Here is a 22991-nt window from a genome sequence, read left to right as displayed (position 1 = left end):
GCCAAAGAGGGGAATTTGAGTAAGAGTAATATGGACGGGTTGTGGTTAAGGGCCCCTGGACCCATGCCACGTGCATGATTTGACCCCCAGCATGATTAGAACCACTTCATCACAAGGTTTGACTGTAACAATACAGAAGGATTAACTGTCATCTCAGACACATACCAGGAACTTCTCCCTCCCCAGATAGTTCAAACTCAATGCCATTCACATGACATTTTGAGAAGCCGCCTATGCACCTGAAAAAACAATTTGAGAAAATGAGTGCATAATCTAGGGGAAGCACCTTAAAGCAAAAAATATGGTGGCAGCAGTTTGGTTTTGTGGCTGTCCTTTGCCACTCCATGGGTGAAGAGGCAGGTTGGCATGTGACAGGGGTGGGCAGAGAGGTCTGTTGCAGTCCATGCCCCCTTCTGAGTCTTAGGGAAAGAGAAATGAGCCCAGACCTCCACACCCTGGCACCCCCGTGGCACCCTTAGAAGTCGTAAGGGGATACAAAGATGGTGACCTTGGACACATGATTGGCCTGGGAGGCGCGGTCCAGGTATTCTGTCATGTCAACGTCCACCTCCAGCGTCTGAGGCCCCTCCAAGGTCTGGACGAGGATCAGCTCCCCAGTCTGTCTGTCCGAGCGGTGCATCACAAAGTGGCCACGACCATTCCCACCCACAATTCCAAATCGCAGGCTGTTGGGTCCAGGTCGGCCAGGGGCTGAGGCTGTGGCCATGCGGAAAAGTGTGATAGGCGTCTTCAGGTTGGAAGGCAGAGAGAGGTAATGGAAGGAGATGGTCTTGGGCAGGTGGTGGCATGGTCTGCTGTCCATGGGGCAGGGGTTTCGCTCACACTGGCTGGAGCAGAGAGGCAAAACACAAGGAGTCAGCCTTGGGGAAGCTGGCCAGGGGCCGGCTTGGACCTGGCTTGTTTGCCCCACCTGACCACTTGTAGAGGCCACCAAAGTGGCCTTCCCAGTCTCGGGTCCCTCAGTACAGGTGCAAGAAAGCAAGGCCAGTTTTAGGCGTGACCAGGGGAGAGATGCTGTCCTGAGTACCCATACATGTATGCATGTGTGAATACGTGTGTATGTGCAGGGACTGTTACTATACTTTTTACAGAAAAGTAAAGCAGGGAAGATTAACAATGGTGATGCTGGTATTCAACGCAGGTGCCCTTCTGTAGGAGCTGAGACCTCTCTTGGGATGGGATCCCAGCAGCTAGCTGGCAACATCCTGGATGGGTGGTTCCCACATGGTGAGCTTTCTTAACACCCACTATTTATTCTTCAAGTAGGAAACCATCTTCCCAACCATCTAGAGCCAGCGTCTTGTGGAAATGCTTTTGATGTTTCTCTGTCTTCTCAAACATAAGCGATAAATGCAATGTCGCCTATTTGGTGACTGATATCATCATGGTTGATATCACACCCACGGTTAATAAATCATGTTCCCAAAGGGCAGACATACAGGCTCTCTCCCCCTTCACTCAGTGACTCCTGTGGAAGATCCTGGTGTCTTCACTCTCACTGTGGCTCCCAGGCTTCAGTGCCACTGACTTGCTTGCTGTTTCTAATCTACTATCGCTCCCAAAATAATTCGAGCATCTAAACTTGTCTAGTCAATTCACTCTAAAGCTAAGCTTCCTGTGATTCTATTTCAGAAGAAAATGCATACAATTTGTCATCACTGTAATTATTTTTAAAGGTCCATCACCCACCTTTTGGAAAAAAGACTCACAAAGCTATTAAGGGTTGAGGTTGCTAGAAGTTGAATCTTCTAGTAGTAGCATTAGAAAAGCAGAATGATAGAATGTAAAGTTACAGGACATACAAGTGACTAGCTGGGGGAACATGAGAAACTGGTGTAGATACACCTGCCTCCTGGTAAAGTTCTCCCTGCAGTGACCCTCTCTGACAGTGCCACCCTTGGGGGGCTGCGGTCCCATCATCCTTCATGTCCACACAGATGCTCTTGGAACATTACTCCTATCATGCATAGTGGACTCTTATGGCACAAAGCAACAGTGTGTCCAGTGCAGACAATTAAGGAAGCTCGGAGAAGCCATACTTCCATCTCCCCACCTTTCATCTTTCCTCGTACATATCTGTACTTCTCCCCACTGTACTTCTCCCTAAAAACTTCTTGGAAGAATGTGGCCCAGCCAACGTGGAGGCCCAGCTGTGCGTGGCCCAGGCTATACTCACAAGGGAGACGTCTTCACGTAGCTGGCATTGCCGCTGCCCTCGGGGCACTCTGGGCTGACACACTGGAAGCCCCCACCTGTGTTGATGCATGTGGTTCCCGGGGGGCACACATGCTGTGGGCTCACACACTCATCGACATCTGAAATATGGGATACCCGGTGAGGGTGAAGGTCCTCCAATGTTTCCTCCTTCACTGACAGGACCACACTAAAGGCCCCGTCAGGCATCGGAATGTGTTGGTCTGACATGGCGAGCTTGCCAGACACCCACAGCTTATTCTTAAAGCAGGAAAGCCTATCTTTCTCAGCCATTTGAGAACTTGGTCTTGTGGAAGTGCTGCAAAACCATGCTGGGGAACTCCATCCCCAGACCCTGTTCTCCTTCCCTGGGGTATGAGTGGTTGTGGAGGTGCCGGAATGCAGCAAGTAAGGGTTACAACATAGACTGCTCTCGAACCTGCCTCCTCCCTAACCAAAAGGCCCCGGTCCTGTCTTAGGCTGTTTTCATGGCCCCTTTGGACTTCCTACTCAGCCTTACTCTCATTTGTATGCATTCTCTGCTCCCTTTAAGATGTGAGTTTCCCAGGTGGAGGCTGTGTTTCTACCCAACCCTGCACAATTCTGCATGGGCCTTCATGTATAATTATCAGATGGATGGAGCAAGCCACTGTGGATACCTTCTCCTGCTTTAGTACCCGATATCCTCAGTCCTGCAGTAGAGCCCACTAGGATTTCACTGGGAAGCCACCTCTTCTCTCCCATTCCTACATCAGCCTGCCAAGAACCCTCTGCCCTCTCTCCTGCCCCTTCTACCTCACAAGTTCAGAGCCACTGTCTGGGACCTGCTGGACGCTTGCTATGTCCTGTCTCCATGGGGGCAGTATTGCTGAGGGGTCTCCTAGTTGAGGCCAGCCTGCATCGGCAGACCCAGTTTTCTCCAAAATCACTGGATCATTGGGGTTGCTGGGCCAGCATTTGGGGACAGCAACAGCATGAAGACCATTTTGTCCTCATGTCTGAGATGCATATTCTGACTATGGACTAATGTGAAGACTGTACATCTGTGTTTCTCAAACCTGCGTTTTCCTTAAGAAGTGGGGAAGTGGGAGGCCTCAATGTGGTAATAATAGTCATCACAAAAGTGAACACAAGCCACTGGCAGCAGTCCCCAGATGCCCCTTATGTACCCAAGTGGGTAATGAACCACCTTCAGTGCAGAAGTGTTTGTGTCCTTGCCATAGTGACCAGATTGGGACTGTTAGTGTGCCCAGTGTCCCTGGGACCTCTCTGCTGGTGATGTTGGTGACTGCTGCGAGGGTCCTCAGCCTCTCCATTCTGCCAATCATCCCCACTTTGCACATATCCCCTTTTGCCCTCTTTGGGATCCTTCTGCTGACATAGCAGCCAATACTTGCCAATGAAATCACCTTCCCACTGTGTCTGGAATTGGCCTCAGAAACTTCAACCCAGTCCTCCAGGAGGCTACTACCTAGGATCAGGATTCTTCCGATCTTATTGCTCCCCTCACCATCTTGAGATCCACTTTCTGTTGCTATGGCAACTGATTGCTCTGGACTGTACCTCCTGGCTCTCAGGCCCTCTGACTTACAGTTGGGTTTGGCAGATGGGAGACTTGAGGGACTAGGATGTTGATTCTTCTGTACTGTCCCTGCCTGGATGCGGTTCTGGTGTTAACTGTCCACCATGGTCATGCTCTATTAGGCCTTCCCTTACTTCTCAAGGCCAGAGGTAGTGATGTTCTCTCCCTCTTGCCTGTCCCTGAGTGCTCAGTCTTGTTCTGGTCCTCAGCTGCTATGGAGCCCAGCCACACTAAAACTTTAGTGTCCATCAGGTACTGCCCATTTCAGAGGCGGATTTGGCAGTGCAGGGCAGTGGAGAATCTGCACTGTCCAGAGCCTCATGGTCTCCTCCAGGTTGCATAATGTGGGTGACCAACTGGTTGCTCTGCTTTTGAGTCCAGCCCTAGCTAAAAGCATTGCTGAGTGGGAGGACATAACCTGACCTTGAAACCAGTTATTCCATAAGGTCTATTCCAAAAGAGACTATTTGCCAGTATGGTTAAGCAACTAATTTTCCTACATATATAGATGACGATGTGACTGATTTTGAGAGGTCCTTCCCCCCCCTTTTTTTTTAAGGCTGAATATATCTGAGATTTTGAAGCGCTTAAAACCCCTCCCCATACTCCATTCTGAGGTCCTGGCAGGTCACTGAAGTAGCAAATGACCAGGTGTGGAGGCCACTCTCCAGGCCCAAAGCCACCTGCCTCTGAAACAGTCTCACTTACCCTCACAGCTCTTCCCATCAGCCAAGGTCCGGTACCCACTTGGGCAGGTGCAGCGGTAGGAACCCGGGGTGTTCACACAGGTGTGCATGCAGAGCCGGGGATGCCCCTCTCTCCTGTAGAGCTCACACTCATTCACATCTGGGGACAGAAATGCTCAGTATGATTCCAGATGCTGCAGGGCAGGCATCCAAGGACTGAGCCCTCATCCCAGTAGAATACCCAGAAGAGGAGCAGGGATGCTCCCATTTTCCCAGAGGACAATGGTATGGAGGAGTGAGAGGGAGCTAATGTGTTCGGCCCTCCCTCGGCCCCCAGTCTAAGGCTGAATAATAATTGGAGACCCCACAGAGGCTGGCAAATCAGGTCTAGCAGCCTAGAGGGCAAGGGTGCACCTCGCTCCCCTGATGAGTTCAAAGCCCCATCTTAATGCTTTGGGAATCATCTTTGAGAGTAATGGAGCATTATTTCTGCTGTTGCATTATGAGGCTGGTAGCACCAACTCAGCACAAACTCAGGTTTGAAGCCATGGTTTCAGGCAGAACTTTGGTAATCACGAGAAGAGAGCAGGAGCGGGCGGGTCAGCAAAGCTAAGCAGAGCAGAGGGCAGGGAGTGAGTCCCAGTCCCTGTACACCAGCGCAGCGATTCAAGCTCCTCCCTGCCACCCACTCTTTTGATTCCAGTCAGAGGGGGATTGGGAAGAAAGGGGTGCAAGATTTTCCTAGATGAATGCGCAAGCTTGTGTGGAGATAGGATCTGATTGCACGTGAACCTGCCCCCACGTCCCCCTCGCTGCTTCCTCTGCAGCCTTCCTTTCTTGTGACCCTTGATATCTACCTGCTAGCTGTGTCTTAACCACAATTAGGTCAGCATTTGCCCTCCCAGCTCGCTGCCCCAACCTCCCGCCCCCTGCACCGCCGCGGCGCCGCGCCCCGGGCGGAGGCCGCACCTACCCTGGCAGACGCTGTCGGCGCCGGCGGCGCGGCTCAGGTGGAATCCCGCTTCGCAGCTGCAGTGCTGCGCGCGCTCCACCTGCGCACAGCGCGGCGCGCGGCTGAAGGCAGGGTCGCCGGCCACGCTGCCCTCCGGGGCGGCTGCGGGGAGAAGACACCCTCAGTGCCCGGCCCTGGCGCACCTGCCGGGGGCCCAACCCTGAGTAGGGCCCGGGAGGAAAACCGAGACGGGGCGCGGCCCTTCTCAGAGGTCACTCTGGAGTAGGGAAAGGAAAGACAAGTCATTAAGCAAAAAAAATTCAGCCGAAGGTGTAGCGCCCAGTCGAAGGGACGGAGGGCGGGGAGCGCACCAGAATATAATAATATTGCATGAAAAAGCAGGCCACATAGGGCCTCCCCGGTGGCTCAGCGGTTGAGCGCTGGGTTGCGAAGCTCCCGCAGCCTCTGCGGCGCCGGTTCGATCCCCGGCTGCTCCCCGGCTGCTCCCCGGCTGCTCCCCGGCTGCTCCCCGGCTGCTCCCCGGCCACCGGAGGAGGGTCCCACATGGCGTGCAGACCTTTCCTGCCGCCCGCTGCTCCCCTCAGCAGTGTACTTCGGTCCTTCTGCCTGCTCTGCTCCCCACTCTGGCTCTGGTGAATTCTCTCACCCTCCTGCGCTTCTGACTGTACCCAGTGCATGTATAAATAAATAAATAAACAAATCTTAAAAAAAAAAAAAAAAGAAGAAAAAGCAGGTCACACAACTGCGCACCAAGAGGGCCCAGGGTGATGTGAAATTCATGTTTCCATTTAAAAACACCAACATGCTAACTTTGATGACCGGAGTTTAAAATTAAAATGCTGTTTTGGGGGTTTCTCTTTTGTTGCACTTTGTTCTTTTCTATGCCACTAAGTTTTTTGTTGTTGTTTTTAATCAAGAACATAAATCACTTTTCTAATCAGAAAAAAAGGAGAGGCTTTGAAGGTTTTCAAAGGATTTAGAGCTCTCATTTGGTTAAGGGAGATGATAGAGAAATTGGTGGCAAAAGGAATTGAATGAGGACAGGAAATGTAGGATTCCACTTAAATGAGTTCTTAGAGTAGTTAAATTCAGAGAGGGGTAGTGGAGTGATTGTTGGGGGAGGCTGATGGAAGAGGGTGGGGGGGTGCTAGTTTCAATGGGACAGAGTTCCCTTTTGCAAGATGAAGAGTTCTGGAGGTGGTTGGTAGTGGTGGTTGCCCAGCACTGTGAATATTTAATAACACTGAACTGTATGCTTAAAATGATATAACATATATATATATATATAACAGCAATCAAGAAAAGGTGAATGGATTAAAAAATAATAATAATCACAGAGTGTCTCCCTGCGCTGCTGGAAAGACACAGGCAGAGCTGGTCAGAAGGAGGGCTCCAGGCTGAGCACCAGGAGAGGAAGAAGCCATGGCTTTGCTGGGCCCTTCACTGAGACTGAGAGGACATGAGCAGACTTTGGATGCACCTGCTCACTCACTCCTTCCTTTTCCTGGAGTCTATTCCTATCATGAGGATACTTTATATGTAAAGAGCCCTCCTGGACCTGAGGAACTACTGGCTGGGTACAGAAACCCTTAGGTGGGGCCTAGAATATTGTGTCTGGGACCAACACATTAGGGTTAAAAGGAGGCCCGTTTCTTTTTTTCCTTCCTGTTTGTAAGAAGGGGAGAAGCAGCAGGGCTGCCAAGAAGGCCCTGCCTCCTTCTGTTTCCACAGAGAGCAGCCCCAAAGACAGGAGCTGTCAGGGGGCCTCTGGACTCCCTGGATGGCAGCCTCCTGAGAAAGCAGCCAGTAGGCTGACTCAGCTGAATAGAATCGAGACATATTAGGCAGCAAATCTCTTGGGGGTAATATTTTAAACTGACCTAGGGCTGGGCCCAATGCAAGAATATCAAGATTTGGCAAAGCTCTTGCTCTCTGAATACTATGCTGACTATCAGTTCCCCCACCAAGCACAGGCATTGCACACACATTGACAGTACACTCCAGGCTCTTCTGGCGAAGGAATAGGTCCTCTTTTGGCTCTTCCTTTTTAAATATAAGAAACATTGATTACAGCACAGTATGAGGAGTCCCCTCTCTCCCTCACACATTCCTTATTATTGGGGTTTCTTGCATTTGCAAAAACAGCTGCTGTTTGACTTATAGACCTTCTGCCTGGAGATTTGTTAGGCTTTAAGATGTGGATAATAACCTCATCACCAGTCAAATGTCTGGTTTTCCAGGACTGAAAATACTTGAGCGTGTATCAATAGCTACTAATTTTGAGGATGTGATGGGAGCATTTAAAAGGAGAAATTGTTTTTCTGATCTGCAGGGGAAATATCCATGAAGTGAAGGTGGCATCAAGGAAATTTTTCAGGTCAAATACCCAATCAGGAAGCTTTCAGGTTGGGAGTCAGAACTTCCATTTTCATTTCCTTCCATAAGAAGGATTAAAACTGTTACCCCATGGAGAAACACTCCATCCCCAATAACCATCTCATGGAACCAGAGGCATCAGTAGACAGGAAACAGAAGAAACACCAACTCTCTGAGATCCCAACAGGTCTGCATTGGGGGACACTTGAACATGGTCTTCTTCCCTGTCTTCACTCAGTTCCACAGCAGCTACATACCAGTCTGTGCCTGATATTGACAGCGGTTTCCAGTCCTTCCTACAGGACAAATGCATTTGTACTGGTTGACTCCTTCTGTACATGTCCCACCATTTTGACAAGGTTGGCTAGAGCATTCACTGATTTCTAGGAAAAGAAAAAAATTTCAAGGACAAGACTGTGCATTCTAATTCTAAAACAAACAAAAAATGATGGGTTAACTTTCTTCACATTGTAGGATGATTCCAATTTTCTATCTCTCCCCTACCCATCCCTTGCTACTGTCTCTATCACATGAAATAGGGCTCTATCACATGCCAATGGGGCTGGCATGCAGCCTGCCTTCCATTCAGCAAGCCACGTGCCCTGGTACACACTGTGCCCACCTGAAGCTCTGCCTGTGGGAGCTGGCCCATCACCTGGCCATGCTCCACCCAGAGGCACCACTTTCTAATTTGCAATGCAGGTAGTTTTAGCCAGAGGCAGCTACTGTGGGCACAAGCCCACACTTCCTTTGAGTCAAATCCTACCTGACCCTACCTCTATCAGCCTGCATCCAGGTAGAACATGTTTTGAATGAGTGCCCAATTCAGGGAAGTTAGATGTAGAAGAAATAGCCCATCAGAATGTCCAGAGATGGAGAAATCAATTTTCTCCCCATCCTGCCCAGAAGCTCTCCTGTGCTTGACATTTCCTGTGCATCTAGGGAAGACCCTTTCTTGATTCTTACCCTCCTTAATGTTGAAAAATAGAAATGTTCCTTAATCATATACACAACAGTCATGTGCAAAAACTCTGTACACATATTTAGAAGTTTAATAGGTTTTTCTCTATGTGATTAGGGCTACAGGTAATTTTTCTTTGCCTATTTATACCTTTTTGCACTTTTCTATTTTCCCACAATGAACATTTATAAATGTTCTAATTAGGAAAAAAGATTGTTAAAAACCCTCCAGCCACATCTGCTTGTTATGAATTCTTTAAGCCCAGTTTAACACACAGAACAGAGACCATTTCCAGCAGAGAGGTCTGTCAGTTCACTGACTTGACCACAGCATCCTGGGAAAGAACATTGGAAACATCTCCTTGTTGGCATAAGAGCATTGCCCTGCTGTGGCTATCGAGAGGAAGAAAAAGGTGCTTTGCTTCTAATGAGAACAACAGCTTGGCTGTGGGTGGATTGGCAGGGCCTTCAGCTTCCCTGAGCTTCTCGTGATTGGGATGTTATGTAGACAATTATATGGCTTCTATTAATCATGAAAGGACCCATATGCTCCAAATACTGCTTATCCCTGGGGAAGGAGCCTTTTCAATTTCTCAGTAATCTCAGCTGGACGCACTCTTGCACATACATTCTGTTTTCAGATGACCTATTTCCTGGAATGTGTCTGGAATGACACTGAACACAAATACCACAGTGCTTAGAATTCCTACACCCATTGTCCAGTCCTACTGTTTCTCACCAGTGCAATCTGAGGTTGGGCAGCCCACTCAGCCATGAAGTTGTGGGCAGAAAGCCAAAGAGGGTGAACACCAGTATCTTTCAGTTTGGCCCCAGTGTGACCCACACCATGGTTCCCTGTTTGGCTTCCAGGGGAAGGCACTGAGCCAGGCCACACCTGCCTGCACTGTGGGGTGGGGGGGGGGGGTGGAGGGGTGGTTGGCTCCAAAGCCAGGCACAGGTGCCCAGGACCCTTGCCTTATCTCCCTTTCTGGATCGTGTTGCAGGATTTTCATTTCTAGACAGGCTCCACACAGACTTTCTTTCTTCTCTTGATGTACAGTCAGTGGCGTTCCGCCGCCCAGTGGCCAGCCCGGCGCCCCATTATGTCCTGGGCGAAGTTCAGTCATCACACTCACATCCATCCCAGGAGGTAGCTTTCAGTTCAGTGCATGGAGACTTCAGAGCTGTGAAGAGGGCAGCGGTGTTGGCCACAGGACAGGCTGCCAGCTAAAATCGTGGCGAATTCTGTTTTAATTTACTGTTTAGTGAGCACTTACTTTTTCCCTAGACCTGAGCTAAGTGCTTAATAGACAAGTTCTGATTGTTTTTCCTTTATTTTAATTCTTTCCTGGATTCAATCAGCTTGTATCAAAATTCCATTTGTCCAGTCACTTCTCATTTTTATTGATGCTGTTCTTTCAGTTTTTATCTGCAAAAGATTTCTTTCAGCTCATTTAGAAATATCAGATGACAGTTTTCATCTGTTTCATGGGCATGTCTTTTGGCATCTCTTCATTCCAGAGACGTGATTCTCTGTTTTGTTGTATGGGATTTGACAAAAATTTATTTTCTATTACTCATTTTTAGGCAAAAGAAGTCTTCCCACATGGCTTTCCTAACTTCCTGACTCCTATTCTCTCACTTCTGTCATTGTTTCTCCTGTGGCTCATGCCTTCTCAGCTCTCCTGCCCCACTTTCTCTGGAATCTCTTTCATTTACCAGTTTTCTTTGTTGGACTCAGTCTGAATTCTCTTCCCATTAGAGACCTTGATATCTGAATAGAGATTTTTGAGAGTGCCCGGAGACTAGGCCCTCTAGTGACTGAAACTTCTATTGACAAGATGAATTAACACCTGAGGGAATCAATTCAAGAAGGCGGATACTGAGATGACTCCTCATACAATTATTCAGTTACAAATAAGCAGAAAAAAATCCTCTGGGCATCTGAGTGAAAAGACCTAGATGCTTATTACACCAATAATTACATCAGTTAAACAGCGGACAGAAGACATATTAAGATACTCATGTTGATTTATAATGACACACATTTGAAACATACATAATGTTATAAAGCAAAGTTACCTTTAAAAAAAAGATAATCTAGGAAAGAAATTGTAAGATGGGTTTATTAGGTCCATACAAAGTGGCATCCAGCAGTAAAGCTGCACCCTTTCTCAAAGGGCAAGAACATTGGCCCCTTTGAGTTCCTTTTGTTGCTGACTTGTGGGATGTTGACATAAGGATGGTGACCATCAATCACCAAGAAGAGCAGATAGCTCTTCTATGTCTACAGAAGGATACAGTCTGTCCCACCCAGATGAAACAAAGATCCACCTGAAGCCAATCTAGCTTCTGGAGTGACGGCCAGAGACCAAAAAGATGCAAACTTCCAGTTATACGTACAAGGGAGGTAATGCACGCTGATATCTATAGCTGGTCCTGCCTTATGGCATGTTGGAAAGTTAAGAGGGTAAATACATAAAGTTCTCCCATCACAAGGGAAAAAAAGCTTCTTTCCTTTTTTTGGGTCTCTGTATGAGATGACAGATGTTAACAAAAGGATTACTGTGGTAATCCTGATATATGAAGCCAGGTCATTATGCTATCTACCTGAAACTTACCCAGTGCTGTGACAACTGTATCTCAATAAAACTGGGGGGAAGTACAGAGACCAGAAGGTTGTGTTCAATGACTCCATCCAGAAGAAGTTAGCAATATGGAGCCTGGGGGGAAAAGCTCATTTTCTTGAACAAACTGCAAAGGAATAAGGCAGGGCATGTGAGCGGGGGGCAAAGATTGTCGATTTTAAAAAGATGTAATGACAAATTTGATCAATTGTAGTATATGGAATTTATTTGAACACAGGTTCGCAGAAAGTGTTAAAAATATGAAACTATTGGAAAAATTTTCACCCTGACTAAATATTTGAAGATATTAAGGAACTGCTGTGTTGATAATTACTGGGTTATGAGAACATGGGGGTCATCATACTGTTCTTTCTACTTGAGTGTTTGCATGAAATTTTCCATGTTGAAAACGTCTTAAGATTGCTTGCCTAGGGCCTCCCCGGTGGTGCAGCGGTTGAGCGCTGGGTTGCGAAGCTGCCCGTGGCCTCTGCGCTGCCGGTTCGATCCCCAGCTGCTCCCGGGCCACCGGAGGAGGGTCCCACATGGTGTGCAGACCTCTCCTGCCGCCCGCTGCTCCCCTCAGCAGTGTACTTTGGTCCTTCTGCCTGCTCTGCTCCCCACTCTGGCTCTGGTGAATTCTCTCACCCTCCCGCGCTTCTGACTGTACCCAGTGCATGTATAAACAAGCAAAACAAACAAACAAACAAATAAATAAATAAACATGCCTCTATTAAAAAAAAAAAAGATTGCTTGCCTAAGCATTATTTATGATTGCAAAAATCTGGAAACAGTAGAGAAATGACTAAATAAGTATAGACTAGTCCTTCTGAGGAAGTGCCTCATATAATTCAATTTACATTCATTTATTTATTTTTTTTTTTTAATTTTTTTTTTTATTTTTTTTTCATTTATTTATTTTTTAAAGATTGATTTATTGGGCCTCCCCGGTGGCGCAGCGGTTGAGCGCTGGGTTGCGAACCTGCCCGCGGCCTCTACGGCACCGGTTCGATCCCCGGCTGCTCCCCGGCCACCGGAGGAGGGTCCCACATGGCGCGCAGACCTCTCCTGCCACCCAGTGCTCCCCTCAGCAGTGTACTTCGGTCCGTCTGCCTGCTCTGCTCCCCGCTCTGGCTCTGGTGAATTCTCTCACCCTCCTGTGCTTCTGTCTGTACCCAGTGCATGTGTAAACAAAACAAACAAACAAACAAATAAATAAATAAACATGCCTCTATAAAATAAAAAAAAAAAAATCTTTAAAAAAAAAAAAAAAGATTGATTTATTTATGCATATAAGAACTAGAGTAAAGGCCAGAGGTGCGGGGCGTGAGAGGACTCACCAGAGACAGAGTGGGGAGCAGAACAGGCAGATTGACTGAAATACACAGCTGAGGGGAGCAGCAGGTGAGACAGAAGAGGTCTGCTGCGCCATGTAGGTCTCTCCCTGGCTGGGGATCAAACTCATGCTGCAGAGGCTGGCACAGCCTGACAGTGCTGTCTTTAACCCCTGAGTCACCAGGGAGGCCCCATTCAAGTTACATTTAACAACTATAAACCAGAGACACACTATGGGGGGGGGGGCGGGGAAAGAAAGGATTGGGGTCAAAATAAGGGGGGTGAAATTTATGGGGAATATAAAAATAAAAAAATAATAAAAAAACAAAAAAATGAAATAGTGGAAAGAAGAGTTAAGTGAGATTTGCTTATGTTAATTAACACAACACAGATGATGCTGAATATGTAATATTTGCATATATATGCTTAGGTAAAAGTGTGAAAGGAAATTAATTGTTTTTTTTAAATTTTTTTTTAATAGAGGCATGTTTTATTTATTTATTCATTTGTTTGTTTTGTTTATACATGCACTGGGTACAGTCAGAAGCGCGGGAGGGTGAGAGAATTCACCAGAGCCAGAGCGGGGAGCAGAGCAGGCAGAAGGACTGAAGTACACTGCTGAGGGGAGCAGCGGGCGGCAGGAGAGGTCTGCGCGCCATGTGGGACCCTCCTCCGGTGGCTGGGGAGCAGCCGGGGATCGAACTGGCGCTGCAGAGGCTGCGGGCAGCTTCGCAACCCAGCGCTCAACCGCTGCGCCACCGGGGAGGCCCGGAAATTCAGTCTTTAACCATCATCTCTCATTCATTCAATCATTGGATACATCAGCCAGCTAATCACTCAGTAACTATTAAGTGACTGCTATATGAAAGGCAGCTTTTTCTAATCAAATCCTTTCTTAAAGTTCTCCGAGGAAAGGCCAAAAGATGTGTGAAGTGGAGCTGTCCTCTATCCTGACTAAAATAAACTTGGAAACATGCAAACCGATGCTGTGCCCGGCCCCCTGTGGCTCACCACTGGGCCTCTTCTGTCTCCTTTGCTCTCTTCCATTTATTTTTTTTAATATTTTATTTTATATAATTCTTACATCATTTTTCATTTTTGCACAATGTATGCATTTTCATTTTGGTTATATTCCCCATACAATTGCACCCCCCCTTATTTTGACCCTAAGCCTTCCTCTCCCCGCCACTCCCCACCAAGTGTGTCCCTGGTTTATAGTTGCTTGTTGATTTTGATATTTTCTTTGTATTAATTTGTCTTTTTCCTGGTCTCTTATTTAGGTTTTCTAAATTCCTGCTATGAGTGAGACCATCCGGTATTTTTCTTTTTCTTTCTGTCTTATTTCACTGAGCATGATCCCTCTTGCTTCATCCATGTTGCTGCAAACTGCAGCACCCTTTGGGTCTCTATCCTCATTCACTTCTTTTCTATCTCTAGCCTCTCCTCTTTTTTTTTTTTTTTTTTAAAGATTTATTTATACAAGCACTGGGTACAGTCAGAAGCGCGGGAGGGTGAGAGAATTTACCAGAGCCAGAGCGGGGAGCAGAGCAGGCAGAAGGACTGAAGTACACTGCTGAGGGGAGCAGCGGGCGGCAGGAGAGGTCTGCGCGCCATGTGGGACCCTTCTCTGGTGGCCGGGGAGCAGCTGGGGATCAAACCGGCGCTGCAGAGGCTGCGGGCAGCTTCGCAACCCAGCGCTCAACCGCTGAGCCACTGGGGAGGCCCTAGCCTCTCCTCTTGCTACTCTTATCACTTCCATGAATTTATATACTATCTCTGTGCTAATAGCTCCCCACTGCGTATCTCTGGCCCTACCTTCACCCTTGAGCTCCAGACCTTACTTCCAACCATCCGCCTGACAGCTCTGTTGGGAAAGACAAACTCTTGCGTGCTGTCTTTTGACTTCTACTTAATAAGAATGGGCCTGGGCCTGGAACGCTTCCTTACCAGGAGATAAATATCTACACGGCCTTTCTTAGAAATCTTTTCCTGTCTTGTGCTCTTCGTTCTGCTTATGTGTGTGTCAATGGCCCTCCAGCATGCCTGCAGCTTTCAATATTTCAATAGACTCCATGGAAGTTGGGGTCTTCCACTGCTGCAGGAGAGGCATACATGTAGGGGAACTGTCGTGCATTGCCTGCTGCGGGAGCCCCACTGGCCGTGAAGGACCACCAGCCACTGCTGATGCTGATCTTGCTGTCTCTTCCCTTCGTGAGTAAAAGGGTTATCCCATGCAGTCTCTGACTGCAGCGTGTTTTCTTTAGCCACTAAGATAACAAGATGCAGGGGCAGAAGTTTCCTGAGTCCCCCCTGGGATTGGTAATGGGTACACTGTATTTTACTGTTCTGGAATCGATAACTAGATATGTACAACTCATGTCTCCATGGGTTGAATAAATGGATCTCTACTAGTACCTCCCATAAGCATTTTAACTTAACATTTAACTTTACTTAAGTAGGATTCTGATCAATGACCCACTCAGGGATTGTTTAAAAAGAAATCTATATATGTCTCTAGGTCTTCACTACCTCAAAAGACATCACACATCACAAACACGAGTCTTGCAGCCATGACTTCCCTTCCTCCATCATAGCCCATGTGGGATAGCAGCAAGTCCCACCAACTCTAGCTCTAAACTTACTTTCACTCTCCCCTGCCATCTCTCTTCCCTGAACTTCTCCAGTGGTGGTTTCCTGACTCCCATTGTTACCTCCAATTCATTCTCTGCATAGCAAACAATCACCAGGTACTGCAACTAAAATCTCACTGCCTGCACAGCCTTCCTGGCTACAGGCTGACCTGTGTGTGTCTCTACTTCCCTTGCTCACTCTCTGTTCACACATTTCTCCTACGAGAAGATTTTATAACTTATTTTTCATTTCCTCAAGCATGCCAAATTCTTCCCTTCTTTGGGGCCTTTGCACATGTTACTCCTTCCTAGAATGGCATCTTCCCCATGCTGCCCATTTACCTGCTGGTCTCGTGACTAGGTTCTGTTTATCTTCAGCATCATTGTCACTGTCTTAGAGAGACCTTTGACTATTCCTCATATCCACGGTATTTATTCTTAATCCCTTGTTAGATAACTTCACCTCAAAGCATTGACCCGAAAGGTCAACTCATTTACCTTTGTATTTGGCTACCTGTTTTGCTTGCCTCCAGAATATGAGCATGAAGTTGCACAGTGCCTCTTAGGTTCAGCATTGAATCCCTGGCCCCCAGCACAATGCATAGCTGGTGCTAATGAAAATCAGTTGAGCAAATGTATGAAAGTTTGAAAAAGTGACTGACGAAAAAACAACTCCTTTTTCCCAAAATGGTGGTAAGGGACAAAGGCATTTACTTGTCTCAAATTTTTTCTTTGGTTACTCATATTGTCAAAGGGACAAGTCCTATGGCTTGTGGTTCCCCCATTTCAGAAAGTTTGAAAAACATGCCTTTCAGAAAAAGAAAGAAAAAAGGGAAATAATTCAGGAAACCAAATGGCTGTTTTCCATTGCAGAGTTCTGGAACCATCCTCTGCCCACTGGGCTTTTTTTTTAATGGTGTAATTATGTGTAATTTCCCTTTATGCCAAGTTGGGTTCATCATCTTTCCAAGCAATTGACTGGGGGCTGGGTGCGGGGAAGTTATTAAAGTGCTGCCAAAGTTTTCACTGACACTTTGGGTCCTGAAATGAATCCCCTGTAATTAAGAAATTATTCCCCCCTGTGGTCTCAATATATGGCAACTTCAAGACTGTTGATTTGGAACATGAAATGGATGCATGCAGTAGTGGGTGATAATATCCAGAACCACTCTGGGACCAAGGGAGTGGAGGTAGGATTAACTGGATTGCTGATTTCCAGTCTATGTCATGCCATAGGTCACAATTGGTCACTAAATAGCAGAGAGCAGCACTATTCTCCCTCTAGACAATCCCTTTGAGATTCCCACTGGAGATAGCATCTATTAATCAAATAAATTCCTGCTGAGGTGTGTCAACACAGGCACTGTACAACAGAACGAGCAGCCATGAAGAATATTTCTCCAAAGTACCTCCTTCTTGTCCCTCTCCACACCTCACGAAAGGTTTCTTGTCCCAAGGTCAATAAGAGCCAGTCATCACCGAGAGTGAATAGAGGTATTGAGGGACATAGACATTGCAGCCAGCATGTCCAGGTATGAATCAACACATCCTGCCCTTAGCTGCATAGCCTTGGAAAAGTTCCTTCATTGCTTCATGCCTCAGTTTCCCCATATGCAAAACAAGATGGAATTGTGAGGGTTTGGTAAGCTCATGTGGATAGGGAGCAGCCCAGGCCTGTGCAGAAGTGTCATCAGACACATTGGCTGCAGTTCTGGGTCTGAAGAGTGGTCAGGGCATCAGGCAGAATGTGTCCCTAAGAATTACCTTTCCTACCCTGCACATCCCTGGGGATGAGGGGCCGTACCTTTACATTGGGGCTGCTCCCCAGTCCAGGTGCCATTGGGAAGACACACCACACTGCTGGGCCCAACCAGCCGGAACCCAGGGTTGCAGGTAAAATGGACTTCGTGATCCACTAAGTACTTGCTTCCAAACTTTCTGCCATCAGGAGGAGCATTCAGGGCAGGGCAGGAAACTGTAAGGAGAAAGAGAAGGAGCACAGCAGTTTATACATCACTCTCATTACAAGGTTCCCACCTTTAAGGGCCCTCTATTGAGTGCCTACTCCAGTGTGCCCTGGGCCGGGCACTGTAGAAGCAATGGCTCACAGAATCCTCAAATACTCTCGGGTATGGGTAATAGGATACCCACTTAGTGAAACGTGAGGAGACCATGACTCAGAGACACTAGGCGTTGTTCCCAGGACTTCAAAACAGGGGAGGTCAGAGCAGGGGCCCCCTGCAGGTGCATCTCACCTTCCCACTTGCTCTGCTTTCCAGGAGCTCCGGCCACACAGGGTTTCCTTCATCTCCTGATCAGACCAGACTCAATCTCACCTCACCTCCAGCCCTGGGCTTTTACTCTTCTCTCTGCCTGGGATGTTCTTTCCCTGAAGCCTCTTTTTTTTTTTTTTTCTTTTTTAAGATTTATTGTATTTATAAAGAACTGGGGTGCAGGCCAGATGCGCAGGAGGGCGAGAGGACTTACCAGAGACAGAGCAGGGAACAGAGCAGGCAGACTGACGAAATACACTGCTGAGGGGAGCAGCGAGCGCGACAGGAGAGGTCTGCTCGCCAAGTGGGTTGCTCCGAGGGCGGCGGGGATCGAACTGGCATTGCAGATGCTGCGGACGGCTTCACAGCGCTGGGCTCAACCGCCTGCGCCACCAGGGTGGCCCTCCTTGGAGCATCTTATCTCTGGCTCTTTCTCACTCATTTGGGTCTCCACTTGAGACCTCATCTCCCAATGTGTTCTCTGACACCCTGCTTAGCTGAAACCTCCACCCCCAGCTCACTTGGCTTCCTTCTTACCATTTGTAACCATGAAAGTTACCTTACTGACATGTTTGTTTCCATGTGTGTTGTCAGTCTTCTCTCTCAGAATGGAACTTGAGAGGGCAGGGTGCCTGGTCTCATGTCCCTGCCACAAGCCGGGCACTTAGTAATTGCCCAACAAATAATATGTGACACACAAATAAAATCAGAAGTATTTATTGAGTTCTTACTATGTGCTAGGCACTATATTAGATGCCTGGGGTACATCAGGGGCCAAAACAGACAAAATCAGGCACTCAGGAAGTTAGAACCCTCTATCACTGGAGACAATTGATAACACGATCAATAAGCAAATGGCAGAGTCTGAGAGAATGATAGTGTCGTGTAGAAATGAAAGTAGGGAACAGAGCTGGGGATGCCAGGGGAGGGGTACAATTGTGAATAGGGTGGTCAGGGTAGGCTTCACTGGTGCAAAGGGTTGAAGAAGGTGATGACATAACCACACAGATGATCTGGGGAGGGCAGTGGGAACATGCAGGTGCAAAGGTCCTGAAGTGGTGTCTGGGGAATGTCAAGGAGACCTGGGCTGCAGTGGGTGGGGCTGTGGAAGGGTTTGAACAGAGTCATGGAGTGACAGACTTATAAGCTGACAGCACCGCTCTGGCTGCAGCTTGAGCTTGTGGTGTCAGGTGTGAGCTCACAGCGCCCCAGGGCATGATGAGGGTGGGTCAGACCAAGGTGGGAGCTGGGATTGGAGAGGGATGGTTTGAGCCCTGGTTGTGCCGTGAAGGCAGAAGCAGCTGGATTCTCTGCAGGACAGTGGTGCGCTGTTACCTGCCGCAAGGGGGTGCTTGGCACCCTTATTTAATGAGAAAGTGTCCACAGGCTGGATTTGCATTTAGCTTAGTTGGAAATTCAGAACCATTTCTAAAAACACTTTAAAATAATTTCTAAGTGTCATTTGTAGAAATACTGCTAGGGTTTTAAACAGATGAACATGAAATTATTGCTCTGTGTAGGCTATAGTGGTGCCAGTGTCATGGCATCCACCATGACATAACACCAGCCCACGTGTTGATGTGGAGGAGCCCCACACCCCATGGGTCCTTTGGGTTTCCAAGGGCAGCAGCAAAGCACTGTGATTCTGGCCCCAAATCCCACCCGTGTTCTTCCCGGGGCAGCCATGGCAGCCTGGCTTGGGGAGCAAGGCAGGAGCCCACCCCCTCTCTGAGTGCTCTCAATGCTCTTTGGTTATTGGGGGACAACTGACCGAGGCTGCATTGTGGTCTTTTTGGCATGCAGGGGTAAAAGCAGTGTGAGAAGGAAGTGTGACCTCACCTCCTAGTCTTGGGCACTCCCAGATTGCTGCCTCAGTCCCTATAAATACATGACTTGATAGCGCTTTTAAAAAATTACTGCTTTATTGTGCTGAACAGGATTGAAAATGCTTTGAGGGGAAAGACGTTGGGTCTCTCCAAGGGTGAAAAAAATTAAGAATCTTCAAAGAAGAAAAACTACCTGCTGGGGCAACTCACAGGTAAATCATACCTCACTACCTCAGACAGTTCTGGCACAAAGGATGTGTTTATAAATGGTGGTAGAATTAATGAATGGATGCAGATTAATTAAAAATCAACTACTTGATTTAATTGGCAGTCACTTCCTCAGTGGGAGCCAAAGGCTTCTGTCCAGTGGGAGGACATACTTCCTGGTGGGCTCATTTTGCCATGACCACGTCCTGGTGAGTCTCCAGGGCCACAGGGGAGCTCCTCGCACCTTCCGGAGTGAGGTCAATGTATAAGGAATGAGATCAGCACTTAAGTAATCCCAGCAATTTGGGAACACGAATGGAATGAAACTGCCTGCATGAGCCCCAAAGCTGTAGGAAAGAAAAGCTGGGGAGATAGGATGAAGATACTTTACAGAGAAGTCAGAAAAAGGAAGGCCAATTTTCCAGGATGAAGAAGTATTCTTCCTGATCTCCAGCAAATGTCATTTAAAAAAAAAAGCAAAAAATTTTTTTTTTTTTTTAACTATCTGCAATTACTATGGGGCAATCTCTGGCTTCGCCTAGGCACAGGTGCAGTTCCCAACCCCCACCCCAGCACATGGCAATGGGAAACTTGGTAGCTGCCTGCCCCACATCCAACACATGAGAGATACAGTACATGGTGACAATTTTTTCAAAAAGAGAATTGGTCACTTCTAATAATCTCACATGGTTCAGGGAAGACAGACCCTGAAGCTGGGGATGAGACTGTAATTAGAAATAGCTGCCTTTCTGTCTACACAAGTAGACAGGGCAGTTTTATAAATTATCTCAATTAACTCAAGCAGGGCAGTTTTTGTTTGTTTGTTTGTTTTATTTTAAAAGATTTATTTATTTATTTATACAAGCACTGGGCACAGTCAGAAGCGCGGGAGGGTGAGAGAATTCACCAGAGCCACAGCAGGGAGCAGAACAGGCAGATGGACGAAGTACACTGCTGAGGGGGGGCAGCAGGCGGCAGGAGAGGTCTGCGCGTCATGTGGGACCCTCACCCTGTGGCCAGGGATCGAACCGGTGCTGCAGAGGCTGCGGGCAGCTTCACAACCCAGCGCTCAACCGCTGCACCACCGGGGAGGCCCAAGTAGGGCAGTTTTATAATTTATCTCCTGCAGGTTCTTCTGTCAGACTCCCAGGGATTATAGACACCTCTGATCCCATGAAGACAGAAAGGATCTGTGAACTTGAGCCTCTATCAGAAAAAAGAAATTCACCAGATCTGGGGCCTACTACTTCTAACTCATTTCTCTTGGCCCCAGTTTCCCTATCTGAAGCATAAAGGATGTCCTGCCGCATCTTGGAATAATGAGTCTCACAGAGGGCTGGGCCCTCACAGCACCCTGGAAAGCTTGAGGCACTTTGGTGGCTAAGTCTAGTTCCGCAACAGTGGTGCCAAGAGAAACAGTCAACTTGGTGCTCAGACACTGGATTTGCTACCAAATCTCTGAGAAGGTGGGAAATCCAATGCCTTCCTGGCAAACTTCATCTTACATGACTACATGCCATCAGCTGCTCTGTGGGCTTATGGCTTAGAGCCAGCAGGACCCAACCCCACCCCAACTCCATCCCACCAGGGATTGGCTGGGGGACGTGCAGCGTCCATCTCTGGGCCTTGACAATGAGCCAGCAGTTGCAGGGACAGCCAGGAAAAGCACCCAGGGTCCTCGGAGTCATCCTCAGGAGAGGGAGTTTGGGGGTGGGGAGGAGTCTGTAACCCCACTAGACAAACAGATCTTGCCCCCAGCTGCCCTACCCTCCCAACCTTCAGGCACTAATGGGGGAGTCATTCTTATGCCTGAAAATCCGAAGCCAATGTCAGGCCCTGGGCTATACCAGGCAGGCCACGCTGGCTTAGAATGTTGATCCAGGGGGACGGTGTGTGTTCAAGGAGATTATATGTGGAACTCTCTGCGCCTTCTGCTCAACTTTGCTGTAAACGTAAAACTGCTCTAAGAAGTAATCTATTGGGGCCTCCCTGGTGGCGCAAGGGGTTAAGCACCACACTATGAAGCAATCCACAGCCTCTGCAGCACGAGTTCAATCCCCTGCCAGCCAGGGAGCAACCCACATGGCGAAGCAGACCTCTCCTTTCTCGCTCATTGCTCCCCTCAGCAGTGTATTTCAGTCAGTCTGCCTGTTCTGTTCCCCGCTCTGTCTCTGGTGAGTCCTCTCACCTCCCTGTCCCTGCACCTCTGGCCTGTACTACAGCTCTTGTATGCAAAAATAAATAAATCTTAAAAAAAAAAGTTATCTATTAAATGGAAAAAAAAAAAACACAAAAACAAAAACAACCTGGAGCCAACTAGTCTACCTGGGCAGGGAATGGGGAAGGGAGAAGCAGCTTTGGCCCCCAAAGTGGGGCCTTTCAACAGTTCTGTAAGGATAACATGCAGACATGAGCGTTCCTCAGCCTGGAATGAAAAGGTCTAAGGGAAAATGCACAATGTTCAGATGTGGAAAGGAGAGCTGATAGATGCCTTTTTAATACAGTGCACCCCTCCCCACCAAACTGTTAAAAAAATGGGCCCCAGATGGAAGATGAGGCAGGGAAAGGCATAGGACCTCCCACAATCCATTACCTGCCCAGTGCTGCACCGAGATCCCACCCAGAATTCATTTCCCACACCCACACACCCACATCCCCTCCTTTTTTAAAAAAAGGGGGAGAGAAATGCTTTCATAGATACTTATATGTAATTACATTTGAGATGGTCTTCCCATATGCAAAGATATCTTAAAGAGTACCTGGCTGGCAGTAACCCTACGAAGAAGGCCTGGGTTGTCTCTATTTCATGGATGACAATATAGAACCTGACAGTCCAGCAACCTGCCCCAAATCATGGGGCTTAGGACCTGAGCTGTAGAGCCAGGTGGGAGCTCTGCCAACTCCAATTCCAGTGCTCCTGTATCCCCCACATGGGCAGCTCAGAATGGGGAGAAAGGCCACAAGGAAGGGTCTGTGTGCCCCGTGGCTCCAGCATGTTGACTCAGCACCCACCTGGTGGGGCATCTGGGCCCACTCGGTTCACAGAGCTCTGCAGCGCAGCCAGGCGGCTCTTCATGTTGCGTATGCCCTCAGCGAAGCGGGTCTCCTGGCCCTTGAGCAGCTGCTGCAGCTGGCGGATGGCTGTGAGGAGCTGCTGCTTGCTCAGGCAGTTCTGGGGAGAGAAAAACCACATGCATCACCCTCTCTGGTTCAGTCCCATGTGCTCCATCGGGGGCCCACGATGTAAGAGTGAACTCATAAGGTGTTCACCGCCCCAGCCTTCCTTCCAGATGGTGACATTTGTC

General features: G+C 48.0%; 1 protein-coding gene across 2 annotated transcripts in view; it reads right to left on the bottom strand.

Annotated features, from left to right (window-relative positions):
* Positions 1–475: 475 nt before the first annotated feature.
* The window catches only part of FBLN7 (fibulin 7), a gene marked incomplete at both ends in the record, with an annotated part of 36646 nt that continues 14130 nt past the window's right edge, over positions 476–22991 (bottom strand). The window contains 7 exons of one of the 2 annotated variants that reach the window (XM_084235452.1): positions 476–848; positions 2198–2336; positions 4505–4642; positions 5456–5596; positions 8089–8214; positions 17185–17355; positions 22699–22858. In XM_084235452.1, the coding sequence (XP_084091578.1) occupies positions 476–848; positions 2198–2336; positions 4505–4642; positions 5456–5596; positions 8089–8214; positions 17185–17355; positions 22699–22858 (1248 nt within the window). The remainder of the gene's footprint in view (positions 849–2197; positions 2337–4504; positions 4643–5455; positions 5597–8088; positions 8215–17184; positions 17356–22698; positions 22859–22991) is intronic. The other variant, XM_084235453.1, reaches the window with a different exon arrangement.

This window comes from Talpa europaea (assembly GCF_964194135.1).
Source record: "Talpa europaea genome assembly, chromosome: 6".
In the NCBI taxonomy this organism is placed as follows: domain Eukaryota; kingdom Metazoa; phylum Chordata; class Mammalia; order Eulipotyphla; family Talpidae; genus Talpa; species Talpa europaea.
The sequence above is the reverse complement of the archived record's forward strand: the minus strand, read 5'-3'. Positions and strand labels throughout refer to the sequence as shown.